The 17,751-nt window shown below is 47.8% G+C and overlaps 1 protein-coding gene across 4 annotated transcripts in view; it reads right to left on the reverse strand.

Annotated features, from left to right (window-relative positions):
- The window catches only part of CTTN (cortactin), a 45,395-nt gene extending 27,644 nt beyond the window's left edge, over positions 1–17,751 (reverse strand). The window contains exon 1 of one of the 4 annotated variants that reach the window (XM_030560105.1): positions 17,004–17,751. Coding sequence is in view for 3 of the 4 variants with exons in the window: in XM_030560107.1 (XP_030415967.1) it covers positions 16,277–16,306 (30 nt within the window). In the remaining variant the exon portion in view is untranslated. Of the gene's footprint in view, positions 1–16,276; positions 16,377–17,003 lie in introns of those variants that run through there. The other 3 variants (XM_030560107.1, XM_030560104.1, XM_030560106.1) reach the window with 3 other exon arrangements.

Consider the following 17,751-nt stretch of genomic DNA (forward strand, 5'->3'; position numbering starts at 1 on the left):
ATTCGAATCCAGAAATAATCAAGTTGTAGTGCTTCAGGCCAGGGATTGTGTTTGTTACACATTTGTACAGTACCTACCATAATGGAGCTGGGGTTTCTAGGAGATTACAAATATGTTATGATGTGAACTTTAGTAAGGTCCTGAACCTGTAAACCCTCTGGATATAGAGTTCCTATTGAAGTCAAGTGGGAGTTCCACACGTGATCAGGATCAGATCCAAATAATAGGATGCAACTGATTGCAGGTCTTCGTTATTTCATAGTTTTAACTATACTAATATTTCTTTAAAGAGACAAGGCAGATGAGGAGGAGAACAGAGTGTAGTTTCTTTGGGTCACAGACTATTCCTTATATATGATGTATAGCATGATGGGGTCCTAATGTTGAATGAGGTCTCTAGACAACACTGCAGTACATATAAATAATAAGTGATCAGTCATAGCTAAGAAAATGTATAGGAAAGGTTAATTATAGCCTACCTGTACAGCTACTAACACACATAACCATCTGCAAGTATCGGCATAGTACAAGGTCCAAGGAGGGAGAGGAAATATTTTGGAGATTCCAGGAGTAGCAGCAACAGTAAGAACACCGAGCAATGGGTAATGGAACTTGAGTTGCTAGAAAAACTAAGGCTTGGTCTACACTATAAACTTATATTCGATTTTCCACACTCAAGCGATGTAGTTATACTGACCTAACTCCTGGTGTAGACAGTGCTATGTGCATAGGAAGGCTTCTACTGTCGACAAAGCTAGAACCCTGCATATCCATGGGTTTCTGCTTTATATTCGTGGACCATTTCTGTGGACAGCAGCATGGTGAGGTCAGGGGACAGAGACACTGTGCAGGGGGTTGCTTGGACCCCCTGCCAGGGCAGGTGGAGGGTCCACCACTGCTCCCCACACGACTTACTGTGGCCAGGCTGCAGATCTGAGCTGCACCCTCAGCAGAGCCTGGGTCCCTCCACCTGCCCTGGGTGGGGTGGGGCAGGAGGGCCTGAGACACTGGGCAGGAGGCGGCTTGGGCTCCCCACCCACAGCAGGTGGCGAGTGCGCTGCGGCTCCCCATAGCTGCCAGCGCAGCTCGCACCAACTCGGCTCCAGCCAGGGATGGGGGACGGCTCAGGGCCACAGCTCAGCCACAGTAAGAGCCAGGCAGGCAGCTGTGGGGGACCCTCCACATGCTCTGGGTAACTCCACAGGTCTGTCCCCTCCCCCCCAGCCAGGCCAGCGTGGAGCCCAGCCAGGGAGCTGTGGCGGACCCTCCACCTGCCCATGACAAGAGCAGCCTCGGCCGTGTCCACACCTCCTCCCCATCCTACCTCGGCTCCCCCCCAGCCAAGGGCAGTGGATTGTCTGCGACTCCATACAGGCTCCCCACAGCTGCCAGCACAACTCTCCCTGACTGGGCTTCAGCAGGGGGATGCCTCGGAGCCTCAACACAGCCCCCACTGTAGAGCCCTACAAATCCACGGATATCTGTGGCCCTCTGCATCCATGGATGCAGATATCCCTCAAAAATTGTCTGCAGATCGGATGTGGATACACATTTGTGTATCCGCAGAGGGCTCAAGACATAGCTACCAACCACCTCTTGGGGAAGTGCAGTATCTAGGGGTCTGTCTACACTATGAAATTAGGTTGAATTTATAGAAGTCGATTTTTTAGAAATTCATTGTATAAAGTTGATTGTGTGTGTCCCTACTTAAGACCATTAAGTTAGTGGAGAGCGTCCACAGTACCGAGGCTAGTGGCGACTTTTAGAGCATTGCACTGTGGGTAGCTATCCCATAGTTCCCGCAGTCTCTGCTGCTCATTGGAATTCTGGATTTAGCTCCCAATGCCTGATGGGGCAAAAACATTGTCGCGGGTAGTTCTGAGTAAATGTTGTCAGCCACACCCCCGTGAAAGCAACGGTAATAAATTGTTTCTTGGAGCCCGCTCAGCTCACCGTCACCATACGTCTCCTGGGTGCTGGCAGACGTGGTAGTGCATTGCTACACAGCAGCAACTCATTGCCTTTTGGCAGCAGATGGTGCATTACGACTGGTAACTGTCATCGTCATCTCCTGGATGCTCTTTTAGACGATCTCGGTGAGGTTGATCGGGGTGTCTGGACATAAATGGGAGACAACGATGGCCAGCAGTCATACTGCACCATCGTCTGGCGAGCAGCCAGGAGACGATGATGGCCAGCAGTCATACTGCACCATCGTCTGGCGAGCAGCCAGGAGACACGATGGCCAGCAGTTGTACTGCACCGTCTGCTGCCAGCCTAAGATATATAAGAGAGATGGAGTGGATCAAAACAATAAAGAGACCAGATTTGTTTTGTATTCATTTCCTTCCTCCCTCCCCTGTTACCCCCCCCGTGAATAGTGGGGGGGAGGAATAGGTCAGTGGTTTGAGCATTAGTCTGCTAAACCCAGGGTTTTCAGTTCAGTCCTTGAGGGGACCATTCTGTAAACCAACCCTGTAAGCCATGTCGTCAGTCAACCTTCCTTCTGTCAGTTCAACAGCAGACAATTGTTTCGCACCTTTTTTCAGCGCAGACGCCACAGCACGGCAAGCATGGAGCCCGCTCAGATCACCGCCGCAATTATGAGCACTGTAAACACCACACACATTATCCTGAAGTATATGCAGAACTAGAATCTGTAAAAGCAAAACCAGACGAGGAGGCGACAGCAGCGCGGTGACGAGAGTGATGAGGACATGGACACAGACTTCTCTCGAAGTATGGGCCCTGGCAATGTGGACATCATGGTGTTAATGGGGCAGGTTCACACCATGGAACGCCAATTCTGGGCCTGGGAAACAAGCACAGACTGGTGGGACCACATAGTGTTGCATGTCTGGGACAATTCCCAGTGGCTGCAAAACTTTCGCATATGTACAGGCACTTTCATGGAACTTTGTGGCCTGCTTTCCCCTGCTCTAAAGCACAAGAATACCAAGATGAGAGCAGCTCTCACAGTTCACAAGCAAGTGGCGATAGCCCTGTGGAAGCTTGCAATACTAGACAGCTACCGGTCAGTCGGGCATCAATTTGGAGTGGGCAAATCTACTGTGGGGGCTGCTGTCATCCAAGTAGCCAAGGCAATCAAAGAGCTGCTGATATCAAGGGTAGTGACTCTGACAAATGTGCAGGTCATAGTGGATGGCTTTGCTGCAATGGGATTCCCTAACTGTGGTGGGGTGACAAACGGAACCCATATCCCTATCTTGACACCGGAGCACCAAAACAGTGAGTACATAAACCAAAAGGGGTACTTTTTAATGGTGCTGCAAGCACTGGTGGATCACAAGGGACGTTTCACCAACATCAACGTGGGATGGCCAGGAAAGGTACATGACACTCGCATCTTCAGGAAATCTGGTCTGTTTCAAAAGCTGCAGCAAGAGACTTTTTTCCCAGGCCAGAAAATAACTCTTGGGGATGTTGAAATACCTTTAGTTAACCTTGGGGACCCAGACTACCCCTTAATGCCATGGCTCATGAAGCCATACACAGGCAGCCTGGACAGTAGTCAGGAGCTGTTCAACTGTAGGCTGAACAAGTGCAGAACGGTCGTAGAATGTGCCTTCTGGATGTTTAAAAGCACACTGGCACAGTTTACTGATTCACTGTTATTACCGCTTGCTGTGCGCTCCACAATATCTGAGAGAGTAAGAGGGAGACGTTTATGGTGGGATGAGAGGTTGAGGCAAATCCCCTAGCTGCTGATTACGCACAGAGTGGTTAGCAGAGTACAAGAAGGCACGGTGCGCATCAGAGAAGCTTTGAAAACCAGTTTTGTGACTGGTTTCCTCTGGCCAGGCTACAGTATGAAAGTTCTGTTTGTTTCTCCTTGATGAACCCCCCTCCCGGTTCACTCTACTGCCCTGTAAGCTAACTACTCTCCCCTCCCCCCTTTGATCACCACTTGCAGAGGCAGTGAAGTCATTGTTGCTTCACATTCATGCATTCTTTATTAATTTATCACACAAATAGGGGGATAACTGCCAAGGTAGCCCAGGAGGGGTGGGGAAGAGGGAAGGACAAGACCACACTACACTTTAAAACTTACTGAATGCCAGCTTTCTGTTGCTTGGGTAGTCCTCTGGGGTGGAGTTGTTGGGTGCCTGGAGGGCCCCCCCCCATTCTTGGTGGGTGAGGAGGCTATGGAACTTGGAGAGGAGGGCAGTTGGTTACACAGGGGCTGTAGCAAGGGTCTGTGCTCAAGTTGCCTTTCCTGAACCTCAACCATATACCAGAGCATATCAGTTTGTTCCTCCAGTAGCCTCAGCATTGCCTCTTGCCTTCTGTCATCAGGCTGATGCCACTTATCTTCAGCCCGCCACTTATCTTCAGCAGGCCACCTGTACTTGCATTCACACTGTACTTTTCCGGACTCCGACACTGTCCGCCTCCACGCATTCTGCTGGGCTCTTTCAGTGTGGGAAGACTGCATGAGCTCAGATAACATTTCATCGCGAGTGCGTTTTTTTCCTATTCTAATCTTTGCTAGTCTCTGGGAAGGGGAAGATAGTGTGAGCATTGAAACATTTTCAGCTGGTGGAGGGGAAAAAAGGGAGCGTGGTAGTTAAAAAGACATTTTAGAGAACAATGGGTAGACTCTTTCACGGTAAACCCTGCTGTTAACATTACATAGCACGTGTGCTTTCGGTACAACGTCGCACTTTGCCTCTTATTGAGGGTATGCCAGTTTGGTGTGAAAGATCTTTCACGCAGGGCCGGGCAACAGAATTTGGCATGCAGGCAGCCATGGTAAGACAGTCTTTTGGCTTCTTTAACCTTCATAACATGTGTGAATGATTTCAAACAGCAGCGCCCTCATTTCCAATATCAAGCAGCCATTGGGTTGGCCATTTAAAATGGGATGGCCATTTTAAAGGAGGAGGTGCTGTGGTTTTCGGGTTAACGTGCAGCACAAACCCCAATCCCCCTTTTATTCCCCCCCTACTCAATTCTCTGGGATGATTGCTTCACCCTTCCCCCCACTACGTGGCTAACAGCGGGGAACATTTCTGTTCAGCCACAGGCAAACAGCCCAGCAGGAATGGGCACCTCTGAATGTCCCCTTAATAAAATCACCCAATTTCAACAAGGTGACCAGGAACGCTATCATTATTCTGAGGATAACAGAGAGATACAGAACAGATGTTGTTTGAATGCCAGTGTCATAAACAAATAAGTAAAAGTTAATAGAACAAAAGAGCTTCATATCTCTTTTGCCTGGAAAGGGTTAACAAGAACAGTGAGTCTGGCTGTCACCTGACCAGAGGACCAATCAGGGGACAGGATACTTTCAAATCTTGAGGGATGGAAGTCTTTGTGTGTGCTGTTAGTTTTTGGTTGTTGTTCACTCTGGGGGCTCAGAGGGACCAGATGTGCAACCAGGTTTCTCTCCAGTCTCTCCGATACAGGCTCTTATAAGTTCAGAATAGTGAGTACTAGGTAGATAAAGTGAGTTAGACTTATGGTTGTTTTCTTTATTTGCAAATGTGTATTAGGCTGGGAGGAGTTCAAATTTGTATTTGCTGAAAGGATTTTAATTTGTACTCGTATACTTAGGCTGGGAGGGTATTCCCAGTGTCTATAGCTGAAAGACCCTGTAACATATTCCATCTTAAATTTACAAAGATAATTTTTATCTTTGTTCTTTCTTTAATTAAAAGCTTTTCTTGTTTAAGAACGGGATTGTTTCTTTATTCTGGTGAGAGACCCCAGGGGACGGGGTCTGGATTCACCAGGGAATTGGTGGGGAAGAAAGGAGGGAGCAGGGAGAGAGAGGCTAATTTCTCTCTGTGTTAGGATCACTTTCTCTCTCAGGGAGAATCTGGGAGGGGGAGAGAGAAGGAGCGGAGAAGGTGCATTTTCCTCTCTGTTTTAAGATTCAAGGAGTTTGAATCACAGTGATCTTCCAGGGTAACCCAGGGAGGGGAAGCCTGGGAGAGGCAACAGGGGGAAAGGGTTTACTTTCCTTGTGTTAAGACTCAGAGGGTCTGGGTCTTGGGGGTCCCCGGGCAAGGTTTTTGGGGGACCAGAGTGTACCAGGCACTGGAATTCCTGGTTGGTGGCAGCGCTACAGGTTCTAAGCTGTTAATTGAGCTTAGAGGAATTCATTCTGGTACCCCATCTTTTGGACGCTAAGGTTCAGAGTGGGGAATTGTACCATGACGTGGTGTGCAGCGTGTGGGATGGATGGATGGATAGATGGATAGAATTCAAAAAGCCAGTGAGGTTTTTATTTCTCTCCCTGTTAGCTATCTGCTGGCAGACTGAGAGGTTTGGGTTTAGGAGCAAAAGCCAGTAGGATTTTTTCTCTCTCTTTCCCTGCTAGCTGTGTGTAAAGCAGGCTAGAGGAGATTTGCTTTTAAAAGCAAAAGTCTGCAAGTTTTTTTTGGTCTCTCCCTTCTGAGTACAGTGAAGGCAAAGGCATTAGGGTTTAACAAGGATCTTTGTTAAACAAAGGGACTCCAGCTGTGAGTCACCATATGCCAGCAAAACACATTTGCAAATGAATGGTTTTTTTTCTTTCTAACTCTGTCAGGAATAGCTAGGTAGAAGGAGTTTAAAAAAAAAAAGACTGTTGCTAAGCAACCAGAAGATAGCAACAGAAAAGCAGCAGTTCAAGCAGTAAACAGCAGAGGGCGCCCCAGCACAAGGAAGCCGGAAATATGAGTTCCAAGGAACAGGCAAAACTGGATGCAGCGGAACAAATCAAAGATGCAGACCACAAGTGAGACATGGAAAAGAAACTACAAGAACTAGAAATAAAACAAAAAGAGATAGAACTGAGAGAAAAGGAGATGGAGCTGAGAGAAAGAGAAAAAGAGGCTGCCACCAGAGAGAGCTGGAGATGAGGGAAAGAGAGAGGGAAAGCATGAACTGGAATTAGCGCAGGCTAAGCAGAATAACACAGCCAACCCTAACAACCCTTCGCCAGTTGTTGTTCCACATCCCAGGAAATTTCCCACCTACAAGGCAGGTGATGACACTGAGGCCTTCCTAGAAAATTTTGAAAGGACCTGCCATGGGTACAGCATCTCTGAAGACCAATACATGATAGAGCTGAGGCCACTGCACAGTGGACCCCTAGCAGAGGTGGCGGCTGAAATGCCTAAGGAGAACATGAAAAATTATACACTTTTTCAAACCAAGGCCAGAATCAGAATGGGGCTAACACCTGAGCATGCCACTCGGTAAGGTGGAAACCAGATGTGTCATTCATCCGACACGCCTACCACATTGGGAAGAATTATAATGTCTGGATATCAGGAGCCAATGTTAAATCTCTGGATGACATGCACTTCCTAATACAATTGGAGCAGTTCTTAGAGGATGTTCCGGAGGAAATAGAAAGGTATATCCTGGATGGGAAGCCCAAAACTGTCACTGAGGCGGAGGAGATTGGAGCCAGATGGGTGGAAGTAACAGAAAAGAAAAAAGCTACTCTCAAGGTGAGCGAATATCACAGGGGTCACACAGACAATAAATCCTATACCCGAGGGCAACCCAAGACCCCACTTATAACCCAAGGAAAGCCGCCGACGCCCTATTCTCTCACCTCACCAATCTCCAGTAACCCAACTCGGCCCAGTGACCAGTCAGCTGGGCGATGCTTCAAGTGTAATGAACTGGGACATATAAAGGCCAACTGCCCCAAGAACCCCAACCGAGTGCAGTTCATTATATCTCCATCACTCCAAAAATCCCCAGGCCCAGATGCCTCTCAAATACCCTCGGAGTGAAGGGAAATTTTGAGAGTGGGCAGAAAGGTTATCGCGTGGAGAGACACGGGGGCACAAGTATCAGCTATCCACCAATCCTTAGTGGACCTCAAATTCATCAACCCAAAGGCCCAAGTGACAATTTATCCCTTCATGTCACAAACTGTAGACTTGCCTACAGCTAAACTGCCTGTCTAATACAAAGGCTGGTCAGGAATGTGGACTTTTGCAGTCTACGACAATTATCACATCCCCATGCTACTGGGGGGAAGACTTGGCCAACCAGGTAAAGTGGGCCAAGAGGATGGGACTGGTTACATGCAGCCAAGCTTCCAGACCCATCCCTGCTCCTGAGCCATCCACAGGGGCCCCGTCTGTGTTAGCAGAGACCCAGACAGAGGTAGTGGACCCGGATCCCCTGCCTACGACTGCAACAGCCACAGAACCTCCAGTCCCAGACCCGGACCTGGAAACGTAACCAGCACCAGAACCATTGCCAGCACTGATGCCAGCACTTGCAAACGCATCTTCAACCCCAACGCCAGAGGGCGCCAGCGAGCCTGAACTGGCAGAAACAGCAGACAACCATACCCAAGAGGCTCAACCAGAGCCTGAAATACCACCTGGTGCACAAGCGGAGAGTGGTTCACCAGCCACGAAAACCACCCCATCACCTACATCGCTTCCCGAAGGACCAAGCCGAAGTCCACAGTCTAAGGGAGAACTGGTGTCTCCAGCCTCCAGGAAACAGTTCCAAACTGAGCAGGAAGCAGATAACAGCCTTCAGAAAGCTTGGGCGGCGGCACGGAGTGCCCCACCGCCTCTCAGCTCTTCTAATTGATCCCGGTTTGTTATAAAACAAGAGCTTTTATATAAGGAGACTCTTTCTGGTGGACACCGGGAAGACTGGCATCCACAAAAACAGTTGGTGGTTCCAACTAAGTACCAGGGTAAGCTCTTAAGCTTGGCCCATGATCATCCCAGTGGCCATGCTGGGGTGAACAGAACCAAAGACCGGTTGGGGAAGTCCTTCCACTGGGAGGGGATGGGCAAGGATGTCGCCAAGTATGTCCAGTCTTGTGAGGTGTGCCAAAGAGTAAGAAAGCCCCAAGACTAGGTCAAGGCCCCTCTCCAGCCACTCCCCATAATAGAAGTCCCATTTCAGCGAGAAGCTGCGGATATTCCGGGTCCTTTCCCAAAAAACACCCCCCGAGGAAAGCAGTACATACTGACTTTCGTGGACTTTGCTACCCGATGGCCGGAAGCAGTAGCTCTAGGCAACACCAGGGCTAAAACTGTGTGCCAGGCCCTAACAGACATTTTTGCCAGGGTAGGTTGGCCCTCCGATATCCTTACGGATTCAGGGACAAATCTGCTGGCAGGGACCATGAAAGAACTGTGGAAAACTCATGGAGTGAATCACTTGGTTGCCACCCCTTACCACCATCAAACCAATGGCCTGGTGGAAAGGTTTAATGGAACTTTGGGGCCATAATACGTAAATTTGTGAATAAACATTCCAATGACTGGGACCTAGCGTTGCAGCAGTTGCTCTTTGCTTACAGGGCTGTACCACATCCCAGTTTAGGGTTCTCACCGTTTGAGCTTGTGTATAGCCAGGAGGTTAAAGGGCCATTACAGTTGGTGAAGCAGCAATGGGAGGGGTTTACACCTTCTCCAGGAACTAACATTCTGGACTTTGTAAGCAACCTACAAAACACCCTCCGACACTCTTTAGCCCTTGCTAAAAAAAACCCTAAAGGATGCTCAAAAAGAGCAAAAGGCCTGGTATGACAAACATACCAGACAACATTCCTTCAAGGTAGGAGACCAGGTTATGATCTTGAAGGCGCAAGAGGCCCATAAAATGGAAGTATCATGAGAAGGGCCATTCATGGTCCAAGAGCACCTGGGAGCTGTTAACTACCTCATAGCATTTCCCAATTCCTCCCTAAAGCCCAGAGCGTACCACGCTAATTCTCTCAAGCTCTTTTATTCCAGAGACTTACAGGTTTGTCAGTTTACAGTCCAGGGAGGAGATGATGCTGAGTGGCCTGACGGTGTCTACAATAAAGGGAGAAGTGACGGTGGTGTGGAAGAGGTGAACCTCTCCACATCCTGCAACGTCTGCAGCGGCAACAGATCAAGGAGTTAATGCACTCTCCTATGCCAGTTTCCCAGAATCAACTGGTTAAAAATCATCCTAACAATGTGAAAAATCTTGTAGCTGTACATAATTAGTAGCATATGTAAGGGTGCAAGTGTTTATTAATCTGTATATTCTAGAGTTCTAGGGAAAAATCACTGCAAGTATGGCTCCATACTGTCAGTGATTTGGGGGGCGTATCATAAACAAATAAGTAAAAGTTAATAGAACAAAAGAGCTTCATATCTCTTTTGCCTGGAAAGGGTTAACAAGAAGAGTGCGCCTGGCTGTCACCTGACCAGAGGACCAATCAGGGGACAGGATACTTTCAAATCTTGAGAGAGGGAAGTCTGTGTGTGTGCTGTTAGTTTTTGGTTGTTGTTCAATCTGGGGGCTCAGAGGGACCAGATGTGAACCAGGTTTCTCTCCAATCTCTCCGATACAGGCTCTTATAAGTTCAGAATAGCGAGTACTAGGTAGATAAAGCGAGTTAGGCTTATGGTTGTTTTCTTTATTTGCAAATGTGTATTTGGCTGGGAGGAGTTCAAATTTGTATTTGCTGAAAGGATTTTAATTTGTACTCGTATACTTAGGCTGGGAGGGTATTCCCAGTGTCTACAGCTGAAAGACCCTGTAACATATTCCATCTTAAATTTACAAAGATAAAAATTATCTTTGTTCTTTCTTTAATTAAAATCTTTTCTTGTTTAAAAACGTGATTGTTTCTTTATTCTGGTGAGAGACCCCAGGGGATGGGGTCTGGATTCACCAGGGAATTGGTGGGGAGAAAGGAGGGAGCGGGGAGAGAGAGGCTAATTTCTCTCTGTGTTAGGATCACTTTCTCTCTCAGGGAGAATCTGGGAGGGGGAGAGAGAAGGAGCGGGGAAAGTGCATTTTCCTCTCTGTTTTAAGATTCAAGGAGTTTGAATCACAGTGATCTTCCAGGGTAACCCAGGGAGGGGAAGCCTGGGAGAGGCAATGGGGGGAAAGGGTTTACTTTCCTTGTGTTAAGATCCAGAGGTTCTGGGTCTTGGGGGTCCCCGGGCAAGGTTTTTGGGGGGACCAGAGTGTACCAGGCACTGGAATTCCTGGTTGGCGGCAGCGCTACAGGTTCTAAGCTGGTAATTGAGCTTAGAGGAATTCATGCTGGTACCCCATCTTTTGGACGCTAAGGTTCAGAGTGGGGAATTGTACCATGACAGCCAGCAAATACCAGGACCGTACGCTGCCATGCTTTGTTTTGCAATGATTCCAGATTATGTGCTACTGGCCTGGCATGGTAAAGTGTCCTATCAAGGAGGACAGAATAAGGCTGCCCTTCCCAGAAACCTTTTGGATGTACTCCCAAAGCCTTTGCAAGACAGCTTTATGGAGATGTCCCTGGAGGATTTCCGCTCCATCCCCAGACACATTAGGAGACTTTTCCAGTAGCTGTACTGGCCGCGAATTCCAGGGCAAATTAATCATTAAAACATGCTTGCTTTTCAACCATGTATAATATTTACAAAGGTACGCTCACCAGAGGTCCTTTCTCCACCTGGCGGGCCCGGGAGGCAGCCTTGGGTGGGTTCATGGGGTACTGACTCCAGGTCCAGGGTGAGAAACAGTTCCTGGCTGTCAGGGAAAACGGTTTCTCCGCTTCCTTGCTGTGAACTATCTTCCTCGTCCCCAAAACCCATATCCCTATTGCATGCTACTCCACTCAGAGTCAAAGCACAGGGATGGGATAGTGGTGGCTGCACCACCTAGAATGGCATGCAGCTCATCATGGAAGCGGCACGTCTGGGGCTCTGACCCAGAGCAGCTGTTTGCCTCTCTGTTTTTTTGGTAGGCTTGCCTTAGCTCAAGTTTCATGCGGCACTGCTGCAGGTCCTTGTTATAGCCTCTGTCCTTCATGCCCTTTGAGATTTTTTTCAAATGTTTGGGCATTTCGTCTTTTTGAACGGAGTTCTGATAGCACGGATTCGTCTCCCCATACAGCGATCAGATCCCATACCTCCCGTTCGGTCCATGCTAGGGCTCTTTTGAGATTCTGGGACTCCATCATGGTCACCTCTGCTGATGAGATCTGCACTCACCTGCAGATCGCCACGCTGGCCAAACAGGAAATGAGATTCAAAAGTTCGCGGACCTTTTCCTGTATAACTGGCCAGTGCATCTGAGCTGAGAGCGCTGTCCAGAATGGTCACAATGGAGCACTCTGAGATAGCTCCTGGAGGCCAGTACCGTCAAACTGCAGCCATACTACCCCAAATTCGACCAGGCAAGGTCGATTTCAGCGCTAATCCCCTTGTCGGGGGAGGAGTACAGAAATCGATTTTAACAGCCTTTTAAGTCCAAAGTAAGAGCTTCATCGTGTGGACGGGTGCAGGGTTAAATTGATATAACGCTGCTCAATTCGACCTAAACTTGTAATGTAGACCAGGGCTAGGTGTAGGTAGTGTCTTCACTAATCACTACAGTGGTGCAGCTGCCGCACAGCAGCACTGTAAATGTAGACCAGCCCTGAGGTAGAAAACTATGGAGTAATCTATAGGGAGGCCTTAAAAAGAATAGGAATGAAGATGACAAAGGCATGATAATCTAACATACCTCCACTTCCAGTTTCTATAAAAATTAAGGAGAAAACATTAGTTAAACCACTCACTCTCTAAAATTCAATATTTTCAAGTTTTTTTAATTAAAATACTATGTTTTATATTTTCTTATCTTTACTATATTCTCCCACTCAACTTTGTGCCTTCTTCCATGCCACTCATAAACCAGAAATTCCCTTCCCTCTAAAATCTGCCAGTCTTCATTGAAAACAACTCTTTTAGCCACACATATTTTTGAGTCTCAACCATTTTAACACTGAACCTCCACTTGGGTGTTTGTGTTGGACTGCACTGTCTGATGTTGTTTGATTGTAAGCTTCTTAGGACAGGAAACATAATTGCTTCTATTCTGCTAGAAAGACTGACAGTTGGTCTTACATTGGATTTTCCACACCCCTGAGCGACATAGTTACATCGACCTAACCCTCAGTATAAACAGTGCTATAATGACAGGAGGGCTTCTGCAGACAGTGCCAGCTATATATTATACACACACACACACACAAATGTTCCAAGTATGTGCTTTTACATGTGATTACACAATGCTTCCATTTCTGTCAGTCACTTAGGGAGGGATCCACAAAAGTAGTTTGGTGCCTAAACCCCAGACTTAGGCACCTGTTTTAGGCACCGATGTCCATGCAATCCACAAAACTCCCACCGAATGGTACAGGCACCTAAACTCACTTGATCCCTATGTTTCTGCTTCAGGCAACAGCGCACAACCTCTAGGCATCCGGCCACCTATCTTTCACCTAACCCTTATACCAATTCATGAACCAGGGAAGACAGGCCACCTAAGTTGCGTGAAAGGGCCAGCTACAACAGGTGTGTCCAGAGGGAGCTTGCCAGTTTGGGTCCCATTCAAAATTGAGTAGGACCTTATAACTTTTAGTCCAGTGGTTAGAGCACTCCGCTGGGATGTGGGAGACCCAGATTCAATTCTCCTTTTGCTATCAGAGCAGGAGAAAGTATTTGAACAGCGGTCTCCTACCTCTCAGGAACATGTGCTAGCTACTGCCTAACGATGAGATATTTTGTTGTAGGGCTCCCTCAGTCTCTCATGATGATTGTTCTCATTGAGCTAGAGAGAAAGAATATGAGTAACTTTGTAGTCCAGTGGTAAGGGTGCTCATCTGGGAGAGGAGAGACCCTCGGTTCAATCCCCATGCTCCAACCACTTTTTCATTATCTATCCACAGTGGAACTGCTTCAACAGGAGAGACAGAATTTGAACAGGGGGCTCCCTCCTTCTCCCTCTCTGGAAGCGGGGTGGAGGGCAGGGAGTGAACCTGGATCTCCAAGATGAGTAGTCTAATCACTAGGCTAAAAATTAGAAGATGGGCACCACACCACTTCCTCCTCAAGCCATTTAGCTGGACGCGAGGCAGGTGCCTAACTCATTATTCACAAGAAACACCTTAGGCACCTAAGCCATCTGACTCCAGGTGGGGGTATCCATTCATGGACTGTCAAGCACAGGCAGGCCCCTCCCAGCAGCCTGGACTTAGGTACTTAGCTCTGTGAGAAGTGTGGGGGCTTAGCACTGACTCCTCCGGTCAGCATTTTCCTTTGGCTATCTTAGGCAGCTCCCCACCAAACACACTGGCTTTTGTGAATTACATTATTAGGCACCTATTTCTCCCCCTTCACTGTGTAGGGAGCTTAGATGCATAACTTGGCTTTGTGGCTCGCAGTGTTGTTCCTGGATTTTCAAGGCACCTAACATTAAGTGCTGTGATGCTCACTGTTACAACGCTGAAGTCCCTTCAAGAATCCAATTCTTGATCTCTTAACCCAAACACACTGCACTGAAGCACTGATCCTCCACATGACTGTTCAGTGTTTGCACTGCAGCCCACAAGTTACAAGATAATAGCAATTCTGAGTTTAGCAATATCCAAGCCTAACTCTGAATATATTTGTTTCCTCCTCAACATTGTTAGAAGTGGTAATCAAGAAAGACTGGAAGCTGAAGGACTTTTTATAAACAGTATTTAAAAAAATCCTGGTCAGAGACTATATTATAAAAAATGTCCATTCTCTCCCCCAACCAAAGTTCTGTTAGGGTAACTATAAAGGGCACAAAGATATAGCAATAATAATAAAAAATCAAGTATGTTTTCTCATTTCCTACCATAATAGGTTTCCTCAGTAGTTGCTGCTCTGGCAGAACTCTTTCAAACTAGACTACAGAGAAACATGATCCATACTGTATCCAGGAGTCACTGACTCATACGGTCAAATTTCTGGAAAAAGGGAACTGCAGTTCAAAACACTCAGAAGCTAAATATATGCTTTTGATTTATCAGACCACTTCTGTCCTTTATCACACTGACGAATTAGCAGCCACAGAGTTTTCCACAGAGCATATTTGGAGGTAGAGGAATTCAAACTCCCTTCTCCCAGAAGGGGCTAAGAACAGGCTCCCTGAACAAGAGGGAGGTGCCAGTCAATTAACTCTGTCAGCAATGCTATATCTAGAGATGCTTGTTGAAGTCAAAATAATGTATGGGTACCTGTCACAATGAAAGGGCTAACTGCACCTCTTTTCCCTTTATAATCTTTCAGGGTGTACTCATTCAGATGTTAGGCCTCTTGTCTTTGCCTGTCTCAAGAGGAATTTTGCAATTCTTCCACACCAATCTGGGAAACTGAGGCATGTGCGTATACACCATTATTAACCTGCAGGCCCAACTGAGTGCAGCACCTTTGGAAGTCTGACCAATGATCACACAGCTTTCTTCAAAACAGACCAAAGCATTAGAAGAAAAACAGGATTTTAAAATGTCAGGCTATGCACATCCAGCTTACCACCCTCTGATGGTATCCTAGAAAGGCATAAAGTCTCCAGGCACAACCAGGGGCAGTTGTGTGTCTCGATCTGGTTCCCCTGAACAGTTTAACTACTGGCTCTCTCGAGAGAAGATCCCTTTTCAATCCTGCTAGAGCTTCTCTCGTCTAATCAGTGTTCCCAACCCATCTGGTCAAAACCAGTTTCGTAGATTGGGGGAGACAAAAATAATCAAAGCCAGCCATTCTGGCACTGTCCCTTAACAACTTCTGTTTGCTGAGAAGTGCTTACCTTCATTCAGTATTCTACCTACCTATTTCCTCAGACAGCTCTTTACTGAGGTAACTCAATATAGTCACACAGTAAGCATCCAAATAACAAAGTCAACATGCAATATCTATGCATATTACTGAGTAGCTCCAAATCCATTACAGTACCCAATTGTGGAAGTCCCACTGGAAAGCACTAAGAAAGCCAATTATTTATTGTCTCCTTCAGGATACAATCAGTTTTCTACCCCAGATAGATGCTGAAAGATTGTCAGGCCTGCAGGACTATCAAGCTCTGACAGTTTGGATGAATGAGATTTTCACACACAAAAATAACCCATGAGACAGACACATGAAGAATCTTTCATTACCAGAGGCCATGTTAAAAACCAGACTTAAAATTAATCCCAGATGACAGTGACTCCTTCCAAAGGAAAACTATTTAGGAGTCAGCTGCTCTTAATGATGCTTTGTTCCTCATGTGTCTTATTACAGAGACACCCCATTCCCTCCAGTAGTCTTGGACAAAGACAGCTGCTGTCGCCCTGGAGTCAGTCACACCCATCCGCATTTAATCCCAGATTCAGTAGGGGTTGACTGGCTTTTAGACAGTAACATGGACATGGCTACCACAAGCCTCCCAGGCTGAGTGGAAACAACGAGCAACAGCCTTGCCCCCAATTTCAAACAGGTAAACCCAGTGAAAGAAGGAAGCTCTCTGCTTCACCCACCCAGTATCCCAGAGAAGTCCACGTCCACATCTCTAAAAGAGGGACCCAGGGAAAAGCCCAAACTGCCTAGTTCTCTCTCTCTCTCGTTCTCGGATGTCTCGGGGGGGGGGGGGGGGATAGCTGAAGGCCCTGGACAAGCAGCCACCGTTCAGGAGGACGGGATAAGGGGAAAGAGAAAACAAAGAAAGTTAGTCATGTAGCTGCTCAGAGCGTGACGGGGAGGTGGGAGGGGCAGCTGCTGTGAACACCTCTCTGGGGCAGCTAGTATCCTGCCCCCGCCCTCAGCCTCCCCCATCCCCATCCCCCGCTCCGATCCCAACATGCAGCCGAAGCTCCGTCATCAAAACGTGGGGCGGGAGGAATTAACCCGTAAGGGAAAAGACAACTCGGGCACAGTCTCCTCTCACCCCACCACCTTCAGCAGCCACAGTCGCCCACCGCCGCAGTTAAAGCCAGGGCAAGCCCAAACCCAGCTCCCGCTCGTTTCACTGGAGCTAACAGGGAGAGATGCGGCGAACCAATCCCGGGTCCTGTCCCCCCCGCGCCAATGGGGGTGGCCTGACTTTCTTCTGACACCCACGGCTCTGAAGAGCAAAACAACTGGCACAAAGATGAAGGCAACCGCAGCGTCCCCCGAGGGAAAGGGGTGAACACGGGAAAGCAAGTGGAGCCAGTCTCATCCTCATCCCCAGCTTTCTGCCCAGGGAATTGCGCTCATGCCACTTACTTTGTTCCCAGCTCACTTCCTGACTGCACCGCTTCTGCAGCTGCTGCTTGGTGCTTCCTAGCTCTGCTGCTGCTGCAATTTCCGCTTCTCCCAGGCTCCCATTTCCTGTTCTTTCATCACACGTCAGGAGGTGGGATATGGCTGCACAAGCTTCAGTGCTGCTGGGACCCGAGCAGCGCTACCCGAACCCCCCTGTCTGCTTACCCCGGCAGCCTCCCAGATCCCTTTGTCTACGCAAGAATCGTTGCTTCTGGGATCGGAGCTGCTCCCTAGACCACACTCCGGGAAACCGACCATTGCGCTTCTCACGTCTCCCTCTCTGCACCTCCGGCAGCTTTCCAGAGCCTATTATTCATGCATCCTAAGAAGTTCTCTAGTGCCGTGCCTTCCTTCTGCTGCTCCGCGGAGTTTATTTCAAGTCCGGCTTGTCAAACTGGGATAACTTGAATGAGCCACATGAAAGTACTAGTCTCGAAGGATTGCAAATTCCGGGGGATCGCTTAGATACATACTGTGGCAACAGGACCACAGAAAACACTAATATCGAGACTTCTTTTAAACGGCTATAAAATAAGCATAAAGTGGGGACTTTCTTGCCACACGATAAAACGTAATAGCGGTACAGAGTATCGCCCCCACCTCATTGCAACAATACTGGGTAGCGTGAATTTAACCGTACAAACAACAAGGAATAAAAATGTTACCTTGAGGCAGAAGTGTTATAACTTGAATAAGGGACATTAAATAT

The sequence above is a fragment of the Gopherus evgoodei genome, chromosome 4 (genome assembly GCF_007399415.2).
Source record: "Gopherus evgoodei ecotype Sinaloan lineage chromosome 4, rGopEvg1_v1.p, whole genome shotgun sequence".
NCBI classification, from domain to species: domain Eukaryota; kingdom Metazoa; phylum Chordata; order Testudines; family Testudinidae; genus Gopherus; species Gopherus evgoodei.